Source organism: Pagrus pagrus, assembly GCF_965226575.1.
Source record: "Pagrus pagrus genome assembly, chromosome: 8".
In the NCBI taxonomy this organism is placed as follows: domain Eukaryota; kingdom Metazoa; phylum Chordata; class Actinopteri; order Spariformes; family Sparidae; genus Pagrus; species Pagrus pagrus.
Genome location: NC_140192.1, coordinates 1,304,005 through 1,328,534, shown reverse-complemented (window position 1 = coordinate 1,328,534; position 24,530 = coordinate 1,304,005). Strand labels below are relative to the sequence as shown.

The following is a 24,530-nucleotide window of genomic DNA, read 5'->3' as shown; positions in this document are numbered from 1 at the left end:
CAGACTTTGTTATTTTTTTTGTCCCAATGATGTCATTATTAGTAGTTAAAATCACTGGATATAAAAATGATTCATCAAAATCAGTTAAATGTAAACGTCAGTGCTTTTTATTCCCACAGACATCACATTTACATGTCAGGATCTGGTTATTATAGTCATTTATCATCACAGTTACAGAGTTACATACATTGGCAGCTGTAAACACTCATAATAACATTATAAAAATACATACGTTGGTTTGGTGCCTACCTGTTTACTGAACATATCAGGAGTAGTTAACGTTTATAATCATCAGAGAACGTTACTGTAGCATCCCCGGCTAAATGATGGTCGAACTCTCAAACTGATGGTTCACACTGATTTATTCCTTGGACCGTATTCAATATAAACACACCGTAAGAGGAATTAGCTTATAGCTTCATCTCATTTCCAATACAGACCGACACGGCAGCTTGGCCGTTGCTAATAGTAGTTACCGTTAACCACAACACGTTCTATACATGAAAATATCTACGGCAACCAAACTCGAGCCGGACATAAATATGGCATGAAAAGGTAACAAAACAAACCTTGTGCCCCTTATTAGCCAGGTGCTAGGGCGTTTCATGTGAGTTAGGCACACTTTAGCATTGAAGACACTTTTCCTATTGCCGTTAAAGTCCGAAGCACCGGATGTGTACGAGGTCTCGGCGAGACGCTTTCAAAATAAAAGCACTGAATGTAACGTCTGCTTAATATATAAAAAATAAAAGCCTGGCTTTAAAGAATGTTAATAAGTAAACATAAAGAAAAAACACATAGAAATACTATACTCATATTGAAGGTCATTTACAGCTACAGACATCGTTGCTGGTAACTGTCTGTTTCCCAGATCCTATATTCCTACGTGTTTAATGTGTAAATGAGAGGCATTAACTTATAGCACTTTGTAGAAGGAGTTTTATAACGTTCACTCCATTGACATAGTTCACGGGGCAGATCTGCCACATCCAATATGGCGGCTACCAGGAGACTCCACGAATCACCTCGGTGCTGTGACTGTCTCCTGTCGGAGCTGTTCATCGAGAAGCTGCTGGTTTAAGCACGTTTGCTCGCAGGAACTTTAGCAACAAGTTAAAAAGCTGCGTGTCCACAGTTTCTCCAGAGAGGACAGTATGTCCTCCATAAAACATGACCCAGCTGCACCCACATCACTGACTACAGGTCTAAAGTTGTGTTTTCCTACAGTAATCTGTGAGCTCCTTCTTCTTTCATCCATCATAGAATAAAGAAAGTATGATTGATATACGCCCGAGTGCACGATGAGTCATCAACATTTTTGATGGGTTTCCAGGAAATCAATGAACACGTCAACATTTCAGGTCACAGCTGTGAAACGTGGTTCAGAAACAAACTCACTGTCTGCTCTCTGTGGACGGATCGCTGACCTGGTCTCAGCTGGTCTGAGATCAGGTTCCTGTCTCCAGAGTAGAAACAAAAACAAACTACAGCTCTCAGTTATTTCAAATCCAAGATGAAACCTGTTCTGCTTGACTTGTATTACACTGTTGAGGCTGTTTATTCACATACATGCTTCTTGTATGTTTAGTTTCGTCTTTTTTTTTCTATTTTATCTTATTTGATTCTTCTGTTTTATTTTGTGTGGATTTCTGTTAGTTTCTTCTTGTTTGCGTCGTCTGACTTTTCTCATCGCTGCTCGTGTTTCTCTGCAGGCGAAGACAAACCAGCTGATGAAGCCTGAACGGTCTGAAGACACATCAGACTGACCAGAGTTCAGATCTCAGTGAAAATGTATGAAAGCAAAGTAAAGTACATTTGTGTTGTTTGACACAGTTTCTGAGTTTGAATTGATTTAAAAAAACATATTTGAACTCAAGAAGGATTTTAAATCAATAAAAAAAATCTAACTTTGCTCTTGAGTCATCAATTTGTGAAAAAGTGTTTATCAGTCTGCATCTTCACATTTACATGTTAAAGGTTTAATATGATGGACAGACAGATGACAGACAGACAGACAGACAGATGATGGACAGACAGACAGATGGACAGACAGACAGACAGACAGATGACAGATGACAGACAGACAGATGACAGACAGACAGATGATAGACAGACAGATGACAGACAGACAGATGATAGACAGACAGATGGACAGACAGACAGACAGACAGATGACAGACAGACAGATGACAGACAGACAGATGATGGACAGACAGATGATAGACAGACAGACAGATGACAGACAGACAGACAGATGACAGACAGACAGATGATAGACAGACAGATGACAGACAGACAGACAGATGACAGACAGACAGATGGACAGACAGATGATAGACAGACAGACAGATGACAGACAGACAGACAGATGACAGACAGACAGATGATAGACAGACAGATGACAGACAGACAGATGACAGATGACAGACAGACAGATGACAGACAGACAGATGACAGACAGACAGATGATAGACAGACAGATGACAGACAGACAGATGATAGACAGACAGATGGACAGACAGACAGACAGACAGATGACAGACAGACAGATGACAGACAGACAGATGATGGACAGACAGATGATAGACAGACAGACAGATGACAGACAGACAGATGATGGACAGACAGACAGACAGATGATAGACAGACAGATGACAGACAGACAGATGACAGACAGACAGATGGACAGACAGATGATAGACAGACAGACAGATGACAGACAGACAGACAGACAGACAGATGGACAGACAGACAGACAGATGACAGACAGACAGATGGACAGACAGACAGACAGATGACAGACAGACAGATGGACAGACAGATGATAGACAGACAGACAGATGACAGACAGACAGACAGATGACAGACAGACAGATGGACAGACAGATGACAGACAGACAGACAGATGACAGACAGACAGATGGACAGACAGATGATAGACAGACAGACAGATGACAGACAGACAGACAGATGACAGACAGACAGATGGACAGACAGATGACAGACAGACAGACAGATGACAGACAGACAGATGATAGACAGACAGACAGATGATAGACAGATAGATGGACAGACAGATGATGGACAGACAGACAGACAGACAGATGATAGACAGATGATAGACAGATAGATGGACAGACAGATGATGGACAGACAGACAGACAGACAGATGATAGACAGATGATAGACAGACAGACAGATGATGGACAGACAGACAGACAGATGACAGACAGATGACAGACAGATGACAGACAGATGATAGACAGACAGACAGATGACAGACAGACAGATGACAGACAGACAGACAGACAGACGATAGACAGACAGATGACAGATGACAGACAGACAGATGATGGACAGACAGACAGACAGATGATGGACAGACAGACAGACAGATGACAGACAGATGATGGACAGACAGACAGACAGATGACAGACAGATGATGGACAGACAGACAGACAGATGACAGACAGATGATGGACAGACAGACAGACAGATGATGGACGGACAGACAGACAGACAGACAGACAGATGACAGACAGACAGATCTTTATTGTCATTGTTAATTACAACAGTTCAGCAGCTCAATAAATGAGTCAATTCCAAGATGTCGCCACTGAGCGGCGCTGTTGCTCCAAGAATTGAGTAGCAGCAGTGACTGAAGAGCTGGTTCTGGTTCAGTTCTGTGAAGGGAGAGCTGGTTCTGACAACTTTTAATTTAACTCGCTGCTTTAAATTATTGTAAGACTTAAAGTTACGAATGATTAGGGGCGTGGCCACTTTGAGTGACAGCTGTGAGCTGCTGCAGCTCACTGGTCTTATATCACAGATAAGTATCGGTACCGGTGTGTAAACTGTCCGATATGATATGCACCGATGTGAAAACCTGATATAACTAATGCAGAAAACATGCTGTGGGTAGTTTAAACTTGGTGTAATGACGCAGTTTGTCCAGCAGAGTGCGCTCAACAGGGATAAAGTTAAACTATGAACCAGCACCAACATGAGTCACCAGCAGAACATGAGCCGTGTTCTGAACAGACTGAACACACCTGCACAAAGTCACGTTCTAGTTTTACAACAAGCAAACCTGTTGCGCTCCAGAGGACCAGTAAACACACTGAGCGTGCACACGGAGCGGAAGTGGCTCTTTGTAAACACATTTCTGATCTGCTGCCATGTTCTGATCCATCCAGAACCTCTGAGGCCGTCCGGTTCAGGTCTGCTCTCGGTCCCTGGACTCCCAGAAACCTGCAGGTCTGCTCAGCTCTCAGCTGTTTAACTCAGAGCTGAAGACCTCCTGCTTCACAGACTGTCCCTGAACGCACCGTGACTTTATCTTCTGGTCTTGACTCTTTTAAACTTTTATATTTTAGTTTAACTTGTTTAAATGTTGTTTGATGTCTTGTTTGATGTCTTGTTCCTGTAAAGCACTTTGAGGATCTGCACAAATAAACTTGTCTTTGATTTTCATTATTTTTGTGGTTTAATTTAAAGGAGATTAACGTGTTCACTGCTGCTGTCAGTGTAACTCCAGTCTGTGTTGACGTGTGTCTCATAAAGTGGACGCATGCTGCAGTTTTCTAACATTGCAGCATGTTTATTATTGTTTATCCCGCGTGTTGTTGTGTGTTTGTGTGTTATTAATACACTGCGGGCCTCAGTGACTCAGCTGCTGGCGGCTCGTTTCCATTTCTGCGTCCTGGAGCGAAGAAACGAAAGTGAAAGCAGCTGAAGCCGAAGAGGCGCCGCCGCCGCCGAGGCTCAGTCTGTCGGCGAGACACGATGGAGGCGGACGAGTGTGAGCCTGTGGCCGTGGACGGGTTCTGGAGTCCGGCTCAGACCAAAACCGTCCAGAAGAAACTGCAGCTTTACTTCGGCAGCAAGAAGAAGTCGAGCGGAGGAGACTGTCGGGTGGAGGCGGAGGACGGAGCCCCGAGGGCCGCCGTGTACTTCAGCTCCGAGGAGGGTGAGTCCCGCTGCGACACCACGGTTCATGTTCAAACAGGCCGGCACACGACACGGAACCGAGGTCCAACACGACCCCGAGGTCCAACAACCAGCTGATCGAACTGATCAAACTTTAATCGATAACGAGACGAAATCAACTCAAACACTCGACGCTTCCTTTTGTTTTGTGTTAAACTAAGTAAATGATTAAATGTCTGTGGATTTCTCTGATGAAACTGTGAAACGTCACAAGGTGGTTCATGGGCTCGTTGGAGATGAACGCCTCGCCTGGAAGGTGGACGGGACCAGGCGGCAGCAGCAGGGGGCGCTGACAACAAGCTGCAGTCCAGTCGGACAGTTTCCAGCCGCCGTCAGAGAAAATACAGGAAGTCACAGAAACATTTCCATCCTGTCAGATCCACCTGTAGCTACCTGCAGTCTGCACAACACGTTCAGAGAGCTATGGCTGAAGAAACTGCGCATGCGTTCTTGGTCGCTGATGAAACTGAAGCAGAAGAGATCCCCCTACTTTTCCACTTTGCACATTAATTACACTGTGTTAATCCTCTTAATGGGCAGATGGGATGTGGTGTGATTTTTAATATTCAATCTCACAAATGTAACAAATAGAAATACAAACTTTGAGGTCATACAAAGTGGATTTTTCTAAAATGATAACTTCTTTTCACCGTGGTCTAAATTTGTCAATCATAACTTTTTATTTGTTTAACGATGCCACTGTTATGACTGAGGTGAGAGTCAGAGCGACTGGGCAGATTTCAGCCCTTGGAAGTAATTTATTGAACAAGAATTGCCTACAAAGTAGATTTATATAAAGACACTGTCATTTATGAATCATACAATCCCTAAATTTAAGAAACTGAACTACTGAATTAACAGTCCAAACGTTCTCACAGCTACTGTACATATATAGGCTACACATGGGGAGGACAAGCAGCAAAGGTTTCTTATAATCTTTATTCATTGATGTATTTATATGTGTAATTATATACAGTATATCAACCACACAAAATATGTCTGTTAACAGATTAAACCTTCATTGCACATGAGATTCATATAATCTAACATTAAATATAACCAATACACAGAAAATAAGGATTGTCGACTGAACGTAGTCCTAACTAAGAGTTTGTAGTCCTAACTAAGAGTTTGTAGTCCTAACTAAGAGTTTGTAGTCCTAACTAAGAGCCAATCAGCTCTTTGATCAGGCGACAGCCAGGCGTTTCCCATCATGCCCTGAGGTCTTGCAGGCGCCTGGCTCTAAAGACTGCGGCCGCCTTGATCTCGCGAGGTTATCGTTGCAGGCGCGTCAATGACGTCAGAGCAAGTCGGGATCAAGTCGGACACAAATCTAACCGGCATGCATTGTACGGTGGTCGTCGGTGATCGATTCTGCGCAGGCCTGGCTCATCTCGAACGAGCCTAATGGTAAACACTCCCAGCATGCACCTCGCCTCTGACTGCTCCTCCTCGCTCAGGTGATGATGAGTCACAGCAGCTGATCTGTCCCCTCAGGTGTTAGATGTCCATCAGATCTAATCAGTTTGACTTCATACAGCCTGATAATCCCACTCACATCTGCTCGGTGGGCTTCACGGCCTGTAGGACACCCTGTGACCTCACAGCCTGAGTCCAGAGAGGAAACCCAGCTCAGAGGAGGAGCCTCTGAGGACAGACAGGAAGTGGACGTCACATGTACAGGACAGACAACACAACCACGTTCACAGGCTGCAGTGACAGAGCATCTCATACAAATCATGATATATGTGAAGTGTGTGGATCCAGGAGACGACTGAGCAGGACGAGCCTCTCCACCTCGTCTCCACCTCGTCTCCACCTCTGAGACCCGGACGAGGACACACAAGATAATGAGCAGTAGAGCCGAGAAGATCAGAGTGAAGAGGCAGAAATACAGAAACAAGGAGGAAGTCAAACAGCCCAGGATCTGATCCACATCTGTCAGTGTGTGAGGCAGCAGGAGCATGTCTCAAACACCACAAACAGCTGATCATGTGTAGTTTAAAGGAGCAGTCTGTAGATTAAAGGAGCAGTCTGTAGTTTAAAGGAGCAGTCTGTAGATTAATGGAGCAGTCACTAGTTTAGTAGAATAAATGTTAATGAGCAGAAGATGATCCTCATTGGTTGATTTTAAACAAACTGACCTTAAAGGACAACACAGTTTATACTGTTTATATTATGTGGCGGACCCTGCCACCTTTCTAGCTTCAAGCACTGTTCTGGGACCTTATTTTCCTCTGAGAGCAGCTGGTTTATTCTCTGATGGACACAGTTTATATTATTACTCATTAATAGAATAAAAGAGTTTGAATTTCCTCCCCACAGCTACGTACTGCCCCTTTAAGCGCTCTGAGTTATAAAATGCGTCGCTGTCCGTGCGACTCCTCCCACATTCGGACTCTACGCACATGACCACTCTGGAAATGGACCGTCGGAGGAGCAGAAGATGATAGAAAGATGATAAACATGTTCCTTTAAGTTCAGTAGAACAGTTCTGTTCTGGTGATGACGAGTGTTTCTGGTTCTTCCAGTGAGACAGCGAGTCCTCGCCAGAGCAAACCATGAGATCATCGTGGACAATCAGACGATCCAGTTACGTCTGGCTCCTGGATCAGTGAGTACAGACGACGTGTTGTTTTATTAACTTCTTAAACTTCAGACTTCTTCTGTTATTTATTTATTTATTCAGTTCTAAACGAGCAGAACCAGTTTTTTAATCGTGTCGCTGCGCAGCAGCTGTCTGACAGACTGAGACCACGCTGCTATTTAATGACCGACCATCAGCCCGGACATCGTTTTCTCAATAGAGTTTTCATATCGGCTGATGTCGACAACTGTGAGAGGCCGATAATATCATCCAGCGACGTGTCGGCCGGACTCTGGTTTGTTTTAGCCCTTTAAAAAAATATATGAAATATTAAAAGACGTAAAACGTAAAAACAAGAGGCGTATCTAATGCAGCCAGTGTAGTTACATGATCCCAACATGATTTTGAGTCAATTGATCACATGACCTGGAAACTTGAGTATTCTTTGGAATATCAAAATTCTTTTAATAAGCTTTTGTCAGAATTTAGCGAATTTGCGGAAAAAAAACCCAGGCTGCAAATTAGCGTGGCCTACATCACGAGATTCAACAGAGTTCAGGGAACGCGTGGATATATGTTTTTTGAATGTGCGACAAAGTATATGGGAGTTATAAGCCAAAACGCACTTTCCTTGATTATAGCGCCACCTAGTGATGGACGTTCAGGACGAGCATAGATTATAACATTTTTGTCCAGGCCTAATGTGTTTGTCAAATAAAATGGTGTTTTCATCCATGTTCAGGCCGTGAAAAATGCTGCTCACTACAGAAACAACAGGGACATCGCAGGTTACCTGCTGGGGCCCTAATGAAACTGGCACCAGAGCGCCACCTAGTGACGGATCGGTAAAACCTGTTCAGGCAGTGAAAAATGCGATTGTTTGGGACAAAAAATGATCACTACAAAAACAATAGGGTCCTTGCAGGTTTCCTGCTCGGGCCCTAATAATAATAAATGGTATGGAGAAGTGCAGAATAAACGTTGGTGCAGTCCGGTCCTCCACTCCAGCAGCTCGTCCCTGATTGTGTTGCTGGTCTGAAGGTTTCTTCTTCTGTGATCGACTCGTAAACACTCCTGGATGTGTGACGGCAGCAGGAAGTTGGACTTTAACACTCCTCTTCCTCTGTTGTTGTCGTTGTTGGTGGTGTGTGTTGGACTCTGCAGTGTGACAGGGTGTGTTTCACTAATAACCTGACTGACTGGAACAGCAGCTGCTGTAAACAGATCAGTGATCATCCAAAGTTAATGTGTTAGAGACGGTACGTTCATGTTAAAACTCACTGACTCACAGTTATCACGCTGCAGCTGTTGAAGCTTTATGACGAGTGAAACTGACTCATCAGGTCAAAGTATTTTAGACGTCTTGTGCGTCATTTCAGAAACACCCCCGCGACGTTCAGCCTGACAGATTTAATATGTTTGAAAACTTTAGAAAAAGTCAAATAAAGTTCAGTTAAAGGTCGTCTGGAGTCGCTGAAGGTGACCCAGCAGTCGGACGATAACACGCCACATCCAGGACTTCTCACGAAACTAGTCTCAGAGGTTATAATCGAAAAATCAGTTGAAAAAAAGGGCGAAACATGGAGCTGATAAAGACTCACCGCTGAAACTGTGAAGTTAAACATTTACACACAGAGCGGCTGTAAAACGGTCCTGTCGGGTCGGGTCGGGTCGGGCTGGTGCTTTAACAGATATCAGCCTGAGGTTCATTTAGTGAAGAAACCAACTGTTGTGAGTTCGTTCTCAGGGTCGCCACAGCTTCGATCCAACAGCAGCACGCTTTTATTTGTCGTGGATGAAATTAAAGGGCCACTCCTGTGTTTTCTGCTGTATGTTAGAGCCCCACTGTGCAGTTACATACAGACATTAGGGAGTAAAAGATTCAGATATCAATATATCGGCCGATTATAAACCCATTTTCTGCGATGATCCCTCAAATGAGGTCATCAAACACTGGTGACAAGCATATTTTACAGTTTAATGATAAACTTTATTGTCTGAATGACATCAGAGAGCTGAAACAGTAAACTTAGCTGGAAACGTAATAAATATAAATCACCTCGGGCGTCGTGTTCTTTAAAACCAAAAGTTTTCATATTGACGACATAAACGCAATATTACCCTAACCCTAAATCTGTGAATCGTCACACAACACATTTATTTATAATAACATGTTGAAAATATAAAAAAGAGGAGATTTACATTTCTTAATAAAACCTATAAAATAGGTTTTGGTAACATTTTTATAACACAATGATAATAATAAATCATAGAATGCTAATTAAACGTTAAAAGTTATTTAACAAACAATTAAACGCTTTGCAAACCAATTATTAAGCAATTGTTAATTGTAAAGTTGTAACTGATAATTAATAGATAATTTATAAACCATTTGTGTTTGTTAACAGTGAAATAACTACAAACTGAAGTTTAATGAACTAAATGTACCTCTTACTAATGAAGCATTACGTAAACGCTGTAGATGTGTTTATTGTAAATAATATTGTTTGTATGTGGTTTTAAGTATATAAATTATATTTTATTGTTTTTTATTTGTTTGTTTCATCTTTTAAATGTTCGTTATGTGCTGTCACATACTGAGACCCACAATAATAGTAATAGTAATAATAATAATAATAATAATAATGATAATAATGATAATGATAATAGTAATAACACAGAACAATCTGTACATTTCTGACCTGTCCAGGCTGTGAAACAGATGTTCAGACATTGTTTGTGTTGTCGTCTCTCCTCAGCGTCCGGCGAACAACGATGACGTCTCAGGTAAAACTGCTTCTTCTCTGTTTGCAGCTTTTATGTCACAGTTATCGTTTTCTAACGACTTCCTGTCTGAGGCCGTCAGCTCAGAGCTCATTGGTTCCTTCTGAAGACTTCATTTAAAAATACAAACACATAGTTTGAGTAGTTTCGTCAAACAGCTGCTACCTGCAGGTTTAATCAAACAAACAGGAGGAAGTAGTGTTGGGGACTATTTTCAGTGGCGGAGGGATCCACATTTGGTGTTTTGTAGTGAGTATTTGTGGCAGCAGGACGTGTGTCTTGTTTTTATTGAACGTGTTTTACGAGTTAATGTTCAATGACTTGTTTTACGTCATTTGTAAATATTTTGCCTCTTTACAAGGAAATCTTTCAGTAATAATTAAATATAATTGTTTGCTCTGCGTTTGTTAATATTATTATAATCACACTGATGTTTTATTTGTGCTTCTCTGAGCTTTCTGTCGTGTTTCATTGAGTTCATGCGTGCAGATAATTAATCTCAACGGGACGAAGCTGATTGATTCTTTGATTGGTCGACAGATTCACAGACTCCGAAGTCAAACGCTGAAGCTGGAAATGTTTCTGAGAACAAAGACGGTAAAAACATAAACTCTGTGAAAAAAGAAGATGAGACAAGAAACATTTTGTTTTTGTTTTGTAAACGCTTTATTTCAGTTTTCTGATAAAAATTCTGTTGACGAGTTTTGTTTAAACTTCTTATTGATTATTTTTTCACTGTTTTTTTTAAACATTTGGCTGAATTCAGCTTGAAAAGATACAAATAAAGTTATTGTTATTAATGTGGCTCTATTAAACATAAGGCAGTGTCGAGTTATAACAGTAATAATAAACATATTTACTTGAGTTTTTTGTACTCTATAAAAACCTGCTTTTAATATTTGAATCACAGTTTACTAACTTTACTTAATCCATAACATTAGTATTATTGACTTTTGTCCAGTTTGTCACATTCACAACAGAAACAGATCAAATCCCAGATGAAAATAATGACGTCATGAAGGTGAAGCAGGTTTTGATTTGTCTCCTCTCAGAGTCCGTTCAGAGCGTCGCTGTGGTTCTGGAGAACGTCGCGGACGAAAAGTCCAGAGATCTGCTGGTCATGCTGGTGGAGAACATCTCGGGTCTGGACGACAACTGCTTCAGTCTGGAGATCATCTGGGAGAGCAACAGAGCCGTGATCACCTTCAACAACGCTGCAGGTAAGAAAACACAAAAACACTGATCCACATGGCTGCAGTGAAGACCTGCTGGTCCAGACCTGCGCTTCAAGACCAGATCCCAGATAGACCGGTCTCAAACAAGCAGAGCCATTTTTAAAAATGACATCATGACGTCAAAACATCCAGCTCATCTTTAACTTCAGGATTTAAAGGGATATTTCACCCAAAATCCTTCAAAACTATTTTGATTATAGAATAGAATAGATACACTTTATTGATCCCAAGCTGAATTTAAAGTGTAGCAGCAGCATTACACACAGAGACAATGCAGTATTAATTGTAGTGCAAAATAAAATAAAATACAATATATAAGGTGCAGTGAACAGATGAGGTGCAGAACAATGTAAAAACAATTAGATTAGAATTTGATTATTTGTATTTGTAGTTTTATGTAATCGCAGCGTCTTTGTACTTTCAGTCTTAAAGGAATAATCTTGAATATTATTATTATTATTCTTACAGATGTGGAGAAGTTCCTCACTGTGGGTCAGTCCAGCCAGAAGCTGCAGAAACAGGGACTGACCGCCCGACCACTGGAGGCAGCAGAGAGCGTCCGAGTGGAGAGTCTTCCTCCGACTGTGGTCAAAGGTCCACACACTGTTCAATCCCTGCTGGTCTGTTGTAATCCTGAGCTCCATCTGAGCCGTCTGAAAACTTCTGTCTTATTATTTCTGTTTCCTTTCCAGACATGTTGGAGCTGTATTTTGAGAAGAACTGGGCCTTGCCGGACAGAATCATGATGATCCCAGAAGAACAGGCTGCCATTGTCACTTTCAAACACCCCAAAGGTTTTTTATTTTTGTGTCTACTGATGTTTGACTCTGTTGCCTTACTGTGTAAAACAAAAGTGTAGAAGTGTCATGAAGCAGGACTCGACTCAGAGACATGTTGTTGACCAAACAATAAGAAGTACACGATGTGGCCAAAAGTATTTGGACAACTGAACATATTGGATTTCATGTGTTCTTAATCGATGAGCATTAAAGGTTCAGTATGTGAGAACTGGCCACCTGTCAAATCAAAACAAATTATAGGGGGGGCGAGCGAGCCGCTAACACATCTCCCTGCTGTTCATGTGTTCTGGTGGAAGGACTCTGGAGGGAGGCCTGAGGGGACGGGCGGGGATTGTTTTGGTTTGATTTTTAGTTTTCTATCTTCTTCCGTCAGGCTTTCCACCTGATTCAGATCCTGGGTGCAGAGATTTGCTCCCATTCAGCCAGTGCTTGTATTTTTGAGGCTCATCATCCCAAAGGTGTTTGATGGGGTCCAGGTCAGGATTTCTGTGCAGACCAGTCAAGTTCATCCACAACAAACTGAGAAAACTCTGTGTTTGTCTCTCTCTTGTTCCAACATGACGAGCACAAACTGGTGATGCAAAGCTGGAAGAAAGCTGTGGTTTAAAATATCTCTGCATTCTGTAGCGTTAACAATCATTACTCTGAAACTACTCAGGAAAAACAGACTCCCACCAAAAGCAAGTGAAAGAACAATGTTGTCCACATACTTTTGGCCATATAGTGTGCCCACTGACCAGGATGACAAATGTTTATGAAACCTTGTAGCTATAAATAGAAGAACCACTTACCAGAGCTTTCTTGTTTATGTCCTGTGTTGCTGCAGTTGTGGAAAACATTTGCACAAAACGAGACTACGTGATGGGATCCATCCCTGTCAAAGTGTATCCGTACCACGAGTCCCTGGGCAGCGCCTTGTACGGCAGAGAACGACCAGCATGGAAGATGCCGGAGCCTTTCACAGAGAAAGTTCACCATGTCGTCTGGAAGTTCCTCCAGATGAAGAATCTCTTCCAGAACATTAACGATCAGATGTGTCCGTACTTCTGCAGCGTGGACTTGAATAACAACGAGGTGAAACTCAGCCCTCTCCCGGGTTTTTTGAGGCAGAAAGGTCTGACAGCAGAACGGGTGAGCAGGTGGATGAGCACCACCCTGGACGCTTTCCGTCAGCAGATGTCTCAGTACACGGCCTTTGAATGTGAGGTGAACGCAGCTGCGTGGAAAGCTGCAGAGAAAGACGTCCGCTCAGTCGTCAAGGACGATGCCGTCCTGGTGATGGATGCATCCAGGGACACTTTGACCGTGGCTGGCCAAGCTGACGACATGAAACAACTCAGGGCTCCTGTGGAGGACATCGTTCGTAAAGCCATAATTCAGATTAAACGGCAAACAGATGCGGTCTCTGAGGGAATGGCTTTGCCACCTGCAATGTTCTACATCCTGAAGCAGGAAGGGCTGAAGAAAGCTGCACAAGACATCTCCCCCGACATGAGCCTGTCCTACGATGCAGGCACCCAGATGATCACCATCACAGGACTCCCTGCAGAGGTTTACCAGACCAAGTCGTGGATCCTGGAAAAGAAAGTGGGTATGAGTAAAAAACGGGTTGATGTTCCTCCTGGTCTTTTAGACTTTCTGAAGACAGTGGATCCTATGGACATGTCTCAGGACCTGTTTACATCCCAAGGCATCACCGCCATCTACAGCATCGAGGACAAAGGGGTTATGTTGTTGGGCAGTTCTGACAGGGTCCTCGCTGACGCAGAGAGTAAGATGACGCAAGTTTTGTCCCTGCAGACTCTAGATGTAGAAGACCAGGAAGTTCTGAAACGTCACAACTGGATGAGCCTGAACCAACAGCTGTTAGACACCTACAACAGCTCAAAGAAGAAAACCGTCACCATCCAGATCCACCCAGACAGAAGAAACAAAATAACGGTGGCCGGCTTCGTGACTCCAGTGAAGGAGATCAGCTCCAGTCTGAGGGAGTTCATTGTCAACTACTCACAAGTTCAAGAAACCATTCGTGTCAAGTCCGGTGCTGTTGTTCAGTTTATTGACAAGAAAAAAGGACAAGATTGGACCAGTATCGCCAAAGCCAATGATGTGAAAGTCCATTTTGATGAAGAGAGGCCAAAAATCATCATCGCTGGGGCTCGTGTTCATGTCCAGAAAGCCAAATCCTGTTTTTTGGAGATGACTGGTGCTCTCTCCACCGACAACTTCACCGTGGACAAACCCGGAGCCAAGAAGTACTTCCTGTCTGCAGGACGCATGGTTCTGTCTACAATGATGTCGGAGCTGAGCTGTGTGGTGATTCTTCGTCCAGACAACCAACCGGAAGAGGAGGAAGAGAACTATGAGGGAGAAGATGGTTCTTGTTATTGCAAAGTGCGGACCGCCAGTGGCGTTCTGGTTTCAGTCAGCAAGGCAGATATCTGTAGATTTAGCGTTGATGCAGTGGTCAACGCAGCTAATGAGGAATTGCAGCACATTGGTGGGCTGGCGTTGGCGCTGCTCAAGGCTGCAGGACCGGAGCTGCAGAAAGCCAGCAATGACTACGTTTCCAGGAACAGAAACCTTCGCCCAGGTGAAGCCATCGTCACGCGTGCATTTAACCTGCCCTGCAAGCACGTCGTACATGCCGTCGGTCCACGGTTCTCTGACTTTGACCAGAAGACATCAGTGTCGCGTCTGAAGCTTGCTGTTAAAGAAAGTCTGAGACAGGCAGAGAAGGTCAACTGCTCCACCGTCGCACTGCCAGCCATCAGCTCAGGTGTGTTTGGATTTCCTGTCGACCTCTGTGCCGACACCATCGCTCAGTCAGTGCGAGAGTACTGCGACAGTCCCGGGAGTCCACAAACGCTGACTGAGATTCACCTGGTGGACAATAATCACAACACAGTGAGAGTCCTGGCCACAGCGGTCAACACAGAGTTCAATGACCTCGAACCTACTCTGACGATACCACAGCCGGCCGGAGGAAGAGGCGCTGGAGCTTCAGGGTAAAGTTCTTGCATCATGACATTTTTGTGTTGATTGTTGCTGTTTTCAGGCTAATTGGCTGGTAACTGTAGCTTACATTAAACAGACAGATATGAGATCCAGCTCGCCTAGCTCACCTCCAGATTCGTCTGGTTTACAGGCAGCATCTTGTTAGTTAATAAGCCCCGTTATCTGGTCACCAAACCATCCAGAAGAATTAGTTTTTTGGACTGACAGCCACGTTAGCTCGTACGCTAGTGTTTCTCACAAATCCAACGGTTACTGCTGCTAAAACCACAATGTTTCCTTAAAACAGAATCTAACTCACGAATCAGACAGGAAGTTGTGTTTCTGTGTGTTTATTTAACTCTATCGTTCATTTTCCCAGCAGAAATCAGCGCGGTCAGGGTCAGAACCAGGTGCCCAGGGACCGAGGGTTTGGTGAAAGAGGAGGAGGAGGACAACGAGGAGGAGGAGCTCGGGGGGGAGGAGCTGGATCCAGGGGTGGTTGGGAAGGTGGCAGTGGAGATCAGAACCTCAGCGGACCCATCAGGCCTGGAGGGCACGGAGGGTAACTCTTCTTCCTCTTCGCTTTCTTATTATTCTTTCCTTTTGTCGGTTTCTTCTTCTTCTGTCTTCTTAACAAGTATTTAAGACCGCAATATTGGAGTCACAAAAACATTAAACACTGTGGACGTCGTACGAATGATCGTTATCACTCTGATGTCATCAGTCCTGTTCTTTGATTGGCTGTAGGCCGAGGAGGGCGGAGCAGACCACGGCGGAGGGTCTGAAGATTGTTCTCTGGAGGGGAAACATTCAGGACCAGACTGTGAGTACGACCCTCGATGGCAACAGAAGCCTTCACACACTTTATTTCCATGTGAATAACTCGCACGTTGTTTTAACTGATGTTTGTATGAATGATAAATGAAGTAACTGATCGTCTCAGCTGGAGTTCTGATCTTGTACGATGCTGTGATGTTGGTCCACAGACGGATGTCATCATCAACACCATCTCAGACACCATGAACCTGAACCAGGGAGCTGTTTCCAAAGCCATCCTGCTGGCAGCCGGGCCGAGCCTGCAGCAAGCTGTCAACTCTGAAGCCGGGGTGGCCAAGCTGCCGTTCGGCAAAGTCATCGTCACCGACGGCTACAACCTCATGTGTCGGAAGGTGTTTCATGCTGTTTGCCCTTTCTGGGACAACGGAGCCGGCCAGGCGGAGGCGGTAAGTGAGTCTGTTGAAAGTCTGGGAGCAAACCCATCATCTGTCACCGCTTCGCCTTTTGAGGACTAACTGAGTACAGTAGTAACTTCAAAGTGAAAATGTTAGTTTTCAGCATCAAATACTCGCCTGCACTGAACTGGAACTTCCTGGTTCTGTTCCAGAAATAAGAAAAACGTCATCAGAAAAGACATTTGCATAAAAATGTGTGTTTCACTCAGTATGTTTCAATGAGGAGGCTCATTTTTGAAAAAACGATCTCATCTCGTTTCAGTTTTTAGCAGCGAACACTGTTCTTAGAGGCCCAGACGACCCGCAGCTTGTTAACTCTCACTTGTTCTGTCAGGATCTAACATCCATCATCAGATGCTGTCTGGACGAGGCTGAGCAGCGAAAGATGACGTCACTGTCCTTCCCGGCCATCGGTACAGGAAACCTGAGCTTCCCCAGAGACGTGGTGTCCAGAGTCCTGCTGCAGGAGATCCACTCATACAGCCGCAGCAGAACTCCTCGCCATCTGAGGGAGGTGGCCGTCGTGGTTCACCCGAGCGACAGCCAGACTGTGGATGTGAGTGTTCGTCTTGTTGATGAGAGCTGAGGTTCGTCTGACAGGTACAACATTAACCTGAAGCCACCGCCCAGCTGTCAGCGGTGGAGTCACGGTGTGAGGAATGAAGGGAACAGGTCCATCATGAGTCTGAGGGTGTTGTAGGAATGTGATGATGTCACAGCAGCGTTTAGTCTGAAAAATCACCTGTACGAACTTAACCTGCCAACGTCTTGTTTGTCAGCGTTTCACCAGAGAGTTCAGCGGCCAGGCGGGTCAGAGAGTCATGCAACATGAAGCACCAGAGTTTAATGAGCCAGTCGTTCAGTCAGTCAGACAACCGCAGCAGAACTCAGGTAAGAAGCCTCCAGAACCTTCTATCTACACCTTCATGTCTTCATGGACCAAAACACAGCACACAGAAGTCATTCGTCAGTAGAGACTTGTAAAGATCAAGTGTGTGTGTGTGTGTGTGTGTGTGTGTGGCAGCCACCTTCGGTCAGGTGTCGTCCACGACCCTCGGTGCGTATCAGATGCAGATGGGTCAGCTCACCCTCGAGGTGTCGTCTGGAGACATCACCAAGGAGGCCTGTGATGTCATCATCAACTCCTCCAATCAGGACTTCACCCTTCAAACAGGTGAGTAACGCTCCTGGAAGTGAAACTCTGGGTTTCTTCCTCATCATCTTCCTCAGTCTGTCGAGAGGAGGCGACCGTCAGAATAGAAAACGTTCCTGAAGAAAGAAGCTTTTTTGTCATCGTTCAAATTGAAGACACAGTTTTAATGTAATGTGATGAGTTAATGCATTTTAATGTTTCAAGACATTTGAACAAAATAACGTGAAGCAACTGACTCATTAGATTTATCTGTCATTAAAAATGATCGGGCCACTTGTTGCTGCTCTTCAGCAGAAGTGACTTAGACTCGACTTTAAAACTGATTATCACACAGCCGGAAGATTAAAAGATAAAAGTCTGTGCAGACTGAAACCAGTGGCTGTCTGGAGCGATTCAATACGAACACTGACGGATGATTTGCAGATTTTTTAGCGAGATTGGAAAGAAACAGACAAACAAGAGTTTTTTTGTGTTTTGTTTCTTTGCGTCAGCTGACTCAGTGATGGAAACACAAGCTTTGGTTTCAGTCTGATTTCTCTTCTGACTTGCAGCAGCATCTTTCATTCAACCTGTTCTTCTTTTGTTCGTCGTTTCTCAGGAGTGTCGAAGGCGATCTTAGACAGCGCTGGGTTCGCGGTTCAGCTGGAGTGCTCACAGATCGGTACGTAGCTGCAATCTATTCATCCACACACAGTTCAGCCCCGTCAGCAGACTTTCCTTTTACAACCACAAAGTGTGAGAGGGAGAATGAATGAAGTGACTTCACGTCTTCGCTCCCTGAATCACCGTGTTGCAGCAGACTGTGGTGTGAGTGTTGTTGGTTCCTGTCCGTAGTGAACTCTCCGGGTTACCAGCCTCGTCCGATGATCCTGACGTCGGCCGGCCAGCTGCCGAGCAGAAACATCATCCACATCATCGGCCAGAACGATCCTGCAAAGATCAAGGACGTGGTTTACTCGGTGCTGAAGGTCTGCGAGGAGAACAAGTTCAGCTCCGTGTCCTTCCCCGCTCTGGGAACAGGTCGGTGAAGACACAAACTGTGTTTAGGACAGATTTCTTATTTCGAGGAGGTGAAACGAGGCTCAGAGTCTGTGACTTCTCTCTAACATTTCCACCTGCTCGTTTATTTGTTCATTTGTTCATGTTAATCATCTCACTGATTCGTTGTGCAGCCGTGTTGTTTCATTTACTGTCTGACTTTAATTTCTCGGACTTCATTCGCTCATCTCGCCGCATTCGAACAGACAGAAGCTGCACAGAGCACATTCACACTTCTCAGAGGATGAACGATATTGTACTGAAGTAACAGTCGTGTTACCACGGTGTAAAAATACTCACTGACTGATTCATGTTATTGTGTCAGACCGAACGGGCTTACAGGACGACATCATCAGAGAAAAGAACAAACAGAAGCAGCAGCATAACGAACATAATCATCCTGACGGTTTCTCATCTTTAGAAACAAAAGTAGCCGAATGAAGAAATCATCCAAATGAAACAACCATTCGATTATTCTGTAATCGTCCGTGCACCAGAACGTTTCCTGATGGCGAACAAACATCTCACATTTCATTCAGTGCAGGAATCATAATAATCAACAGACAACAGATGGTTCACACAACCCGACGTCCTCCTGGGTGTTTTTAAATCTGTCCACTTCGAGCTCCAGAGGAAGGATTCCTGTTCTCAGCCGAACACTCTGGATTCCTGCAGAGGTTTGCTGTCACGTACGGTTCAGCGCCGTACGAATGCTTGATTTGAATTTACGTCCATAACTTTGGTTTAACAAGTGAAAACAGCGTCGCTCTGCAGGAGTGAGAGCCGGTCAGGGTCCTCTGTTTACTGATGGTGATTATATGATGATGTCATTGAGAGCACAAAGCCTCTCTTTGTCTCTTTCCAGGAAGTCTGGATGGGTCGGGATCTCAGTCACAACACTTTATATCAGCATCCATATGATTATACACAGTAAGCGGGTACATGTTTAGATTCACAGGTGGTCTCGCCTCTTTGTGCTGTGTGAAACGACACTCTGCAGCGTCTTTGGTTCATTTTTCTTCTAATCCAGCGAGTAACTCTCCTCTAGCTGTGCTCACGTTACAAAATAAATAGTTACCGTACAGATACTGTAAGTCAGCTTCCTCAACAATAGCACAACAGCACTGCTGGACAGCTGGAGTTGCGAGAGCAAGTAGTTCCCATGATAATTACAGAATCACGCCCGACCGCAGTTATAGGTGTATGTTACAAACACAGCAACAAGAAGTGTTCCCACCCGAAGGATTAGAAGAAGCTTGGATCTGTCTCTTTTTTTAGAATTGCTGGCGTCAACACGGAGTGTTTTGTTCTGAAAACTAACCGGATGTTGTGTTGTTGTTTCGGTGTGTGACTTCCTGTCTGCTCTGTGCTGAATTTGGCTGAATTACTGCGTCGTGCTCCGGCATCCGGCAGAAATCGAAGTCCTGCGTATCTGCTCCGGAAGAGTCCGGACTGCCGGAGCTGGGACGGAGCAGATACGCAGCAGAACCAGCGGACACAGAGACCTGTCAATGAGGTGTATTCACAGAAAATTATTATTAATAAAGTAACGAGTATAATATTTACCTCAGAAATGTAGTGAAGTCGATGTTTAAAACAGCAGAACATTTAAATACTCAAGTTAAAGTACCTCTAAACTGCACAGTACTCGAGTAAAAAGACATTTAGATCAGAATCTCTGATCACGTTTTGACTTCATATATAAAATTTACTGTTTTGCTGTTAATGAGACGGAAACAAAGACGAGTTTAAACATCAGTAAACTGTTTCATATCGGGGCTGTGATGAACGCTGCAGCCTGCAGGAGGCGCTGGCAGGACACCATCAGGTTCACAGACCTTACCGATCCTCCTCATCCATCCTCACACCCTCACATCATTGTCATCATCATCATCTTCATCTTCGTCTTCATCTTGTCTGTCCGTCAGGTCAGGGAGGAGCCAGCCCGTCGGCGGTGGCGGACGCCATGGTGGGAGCGGTGGTGGAGTTCGTGAGGAAGAAGCACGCCAAGTTTGTTCGCAGCGTGAAGATCCTGATCTTCCAGACGGTCATGGTGAAGGAGTTCCACAAGAGCATGAAGAAGAGGGAGGGCGAGGAGGTGGAGGGGAAGAGCGTCCTCACCTGGATCAAAGGTATTTTAGTGAAGCTGCTGCTGACTGTAGTTTTTCTTCAGAAAGGAGGAAGTGGGTCATTTGTTAAGGATTATTTATTTTCTGTCTGTCTGTCTGTCTGTCTGTCCGTCATACAACAAATGATGTGTTCGATGTCGTTCCAGACAAAATAACCTCCATATTTCCTGCAAGTGGGCCGGAGCGGCTGAACGCTGAGGCCCTGGTGCTGGAGAGGGAGGAGTTTGAGCCCACAGTGCTGCAGCTGTGTGCCGACAACGACAAGGTCATTCACGTTTATTCACGTTTATTCACGTTTATTCACGTTCATTAGGGCTCAAACCTGAAGTGCTGTGTTGGTTGTTTTTGTGTTGGTTCAATATGATTTGTCTCGAGCTGGAACGAGCTAGACACATGAAACTTGGTCCGAAAACTAGAAATATGAGCCAAATCAACCACATGGTGGCGCTATCACAAATTAAATTTTCAAAAGTCCACAGCCCATCACAGTGACTCCAATCAGTCAAAAAACATGGCCGCCATCAGTCCAGATATCCCCACAAAGGGCTCAGTAGCTATCAGTTCAGTCATCATGTAACTCAGTAGATATCTTCAGGCTGAGTTTGGGAATAGGTCTGCCAAAGCATTTTCAGCCTCAACCATAGGGGGCGCCACAAACACCAAAAATGTGTACCTCAAAACCTGGTGGACAGAATTTTACAATTTTCACGGTACCAGACCCGAAAAACAGGGAAGAACAGAAAACCTTGTATCAGAATGTGTGGACATCGTTTTCGATAATGAAATCAGCTGCAGGCTCAGCTCCTCGTGGGCAGGAGGAGATCCTCAAGTTAAAACGAGTGATTAATGAGAAAAGGTCCGTTGAATCGGGTTTTGAACCGGTTCACAGTTGGAATATAAAAATGTTCTTTCATGTCGCAAAACTTGTTTGTAACTGAACTCCTGACCGTCACCTCACCGCTGCAGGCTGTGAGTCAGGCCAAGAGGAGGATTCAGGATCTGATTGTGGCCGAGCAGGCGGAGAGAACCATCACAGACTCCTTCATCAGTCACCTGTCCAGGGCTGACATGGACCAGCTGAGCGCCCTGCAGAGGAAACTGACCGTTAGCATCCGTCTGGAGAAGGGGCTGGGCGACCAGGAGCCCAAAATCCACCTGGAGGGTCTGACCAGAGACGTGTTCACCGCCGAGTCTGAAGTCAGGTCAGCAGAGTCCCTTATAGAGGAGCAACGCTTCAGTCCAGAGGACCAAATGTTCACATATTCCTTCAAATCTGTTTTTTCTGGACCATCAGGGACATCATCAAAAAGGTGGAGAGGTCGGAGAACCTGAGGAACCAAGCCTTTCTGGTGAGTGGACTGGTGGAATGGAAGTATCAGCAGCTTGACGGGACGATGGTGTCCTTCGACATTCACACCAACCTCCAGCTGGAGGAGGCTCTGGGGAAGAAACAGAGTGTGAAGATAATGATCAACAACCAGCCGTACACCGCTGATGTGAAGTTTAAGAAAGCAGTGTCAGCAAACGGGCATAAAGAGGTGGAGCTGCAGAGAAAAGACTTGAAAGGTGAGTTTGTGTAGTTCGTCTGTGGCATGTTTTTATGTCGCGTCACAAGATTTGAAAGATGATTTAACGGCAAACGATGAAAATAAGCTGCAGGTTGTTCAAACCTTCTCACCTTTGAACAAACTGTTGTTGCTCCAGCTGCAGATGACGCTGCGCTGCCGTCCAACTGGGACGACATGAAAAGCGACCGTCTCAAGCTGTTTCCTCTGACTGTGGGATCCAGTGAATACACCGATGTGGAGAAACAACTTCGGAGGACCGGTCTCAGGGTTAACATCATCAAAGTACGTTCAGTTTTTAATAAAGTAGTCGCACACAGCAGTAAGATAAGATGAGATGATCCTTTATGAGTCCCACAGCAGCAAAGATACTGGAGCAGAAACATCAATAAAAGAGTAAAAAAAGCAGCTAGAACAATAAAAATGAATGTTACTGTTAAAGATGGAGCCTGAATAATGAGTGTGTTGTAACTGTGCTGGCAGATTGAACGGGTCCAGAATATATCTTTGTGGAAGAGCTACCAGCAGGTGAAGACGGACCTGGAGGTGAAGAATAAACACACCAACAACGAAAGGCAACTCTTCCACGGCACCGGCCCGAACTCCATCGATCTCATCAACAAACAGGGCTTCAACCGCAGCTACGCAGGACAGCACGGTAACAACCCAGTGAACTGTTGTCAAACGATGGGAATAATTATATACTGAGGATAAAATATGAGGCTGCCACAGTCTCAGTTATATTAATTAGGTGGGTATCTTCATGTAGGTTTACTCCCAGCAGCAGCAGCTAACTGTCCCTCAGGAAGTAACCACCTGTTTCATTGGTTAACGCAGTGTGTTTCAGATGGACGTCTGAACTGACTGACTGTTTTTGGTTTTCTGCAGCTGCGATGTACGGCAACGGCTCGTACTTTGCTGTGGACCCTGCCTACTCCGCACAGGGCTACGCCAAGCCTGATGCCAGCGGGCAGAAGCGCATGTACCTGGCCAGGGTCCTGGTTGGAGACTTCACCCCGGGAAGACAAGGCATGATCACCCCCCCCACCAGAAACACCGGAAATGCTGCCGATCTGTACGACAGCGTCGTTGATCGGACGCAAAATCCATCCATGTTCATCGTCTTCACCGACACACAGGCGTACCCAGAATACCTTATCACGTTTACATGAGAGATCCTTTTATGCAACACTTCTGATTTTAAACAAAAAAAGTTCCTCGATTATGTTCATTTAAGTTTTAATCAGTCTACAAAAAAATATATAAAATATATATTATTATTATTAACATGTCTTTCAGGTATTTAGACAGTTTCTTGATTTGGTTTTCAAACGCTTGAAGCCTTAAACGTTTTCAGAGTTCAAGATTTAATTCAGCCAGAAAATGTTCAACTGAAAAATTCACAACATTAAAATCATGAGTCTGAAACGTCATCATTTACCTTCAGCTGCCAGTTATCACATTGTTATTGTTTCTGCTTTGCTTTGGAATAAAGTCTGATATTGTTTATTAAAGGGGCAGTGACACAATGTGGGTCTTTTACTGTCATATGTGACGTAGAGACAGAGTTCAACAACGGGGTCACGTTGGATCTATTTCAAAATGTCAACAACATTTTTGCAGTTGAAATCATATCTGAACTATTTTGTTGTAATATTAGCTTTCAAGTCAGGTTACCTACGATAAAGCACTTATTGATCAGAGCTTATTGATCAGAGCTTATTGATCAGAGCTCTGTCTGTAGTGATGCAGAGACAGATGATGTTTGTCAGTCTGTCATCAGACTGTGACGTCGTTATAAAGACGACAGTCAACAGAGTCGTTAGTGACGTCGTCTCCTCACTGAAACACTGTAGAGCTGCTCCTGTGTATCAGCAGCTCACAGAACTGAACCAGAACCAGAACCAGAACTGCAGTTGTCAGTATGAGCAGATTTATTGTGATGTTCATCTTGTTTATGAGCTTTTCTGAGCCCAGTTGGCTCCATGTTGGTGTTGGTTCTGGTGCTGATGAGACGATG

At 44.4% G+C, this 24,530-nt stretch overlaps 1 protein-coding gene across 3 annotated transcripts; it reads left to right on the top strand.

The window, feature by feature from the left end:
• The first annotated feature begins 4,696 nt into the window (after window positions 1-4,696).
• On the top strand, window positions 4,697-24,039 carry LOC311261139 (protein mono-ADP-ribosyltransferase PARP14-like). Of its 3 annotated transcripts, none has more exons than XM_084359536.1 (23): window positions 4,697-4,970; window positions 7,522-7,604; window positions 10,337-10,364; window positions 10,902-10,958; window positions 11,414-11,581; window positions 12,065-12,190; window positions 12,289-12,390; window positions 13,223-15,404; window positions 15,773-15,955; window positions 16,141-16,216; window positions 16,380-16,616; window positions 16,960-17,181; window positions 17,405-17,516; window positions 17,647-17,799; window positions 18,377-18,439; window positions 18,613-18,798; window positions 20,745-20,948; window positions 21,092-21,210; window positions 21,912-22,147; window positions 22,240-22,511; window positions 22,650-22,795; window positions 22,994-23,168; window positions 23,399-24,039. In XM_084359536.1, exons 1-23 carry the CDS (start codon window positions 4,787-4,789, stop codon window positions 23,680-23,682), a joined length of 5,598 nt encoding a protein of 1,865 aa, XP_084215662.1. In that variant the 5' UTR covers window positions 4,697-4,786; the 3' UTR covers window positions 23,683-24,039. The 3 variants fall into 3 exon arrangements, with proteins under 3 accessions (XP_084215662.1, XP_084215663.1, XP_084215664.1); XM_084359537.1 differs by having other exon boundaries at window positions 4,698-4,970; window positions 15,776-15,955; XM_084359538.1 differs by having other exon boundaries at window positions 4,698-4,970; window positions 17,650-17,799.
• Window positions 24,040-24,530: the final 491 nt, after the last annotated feature.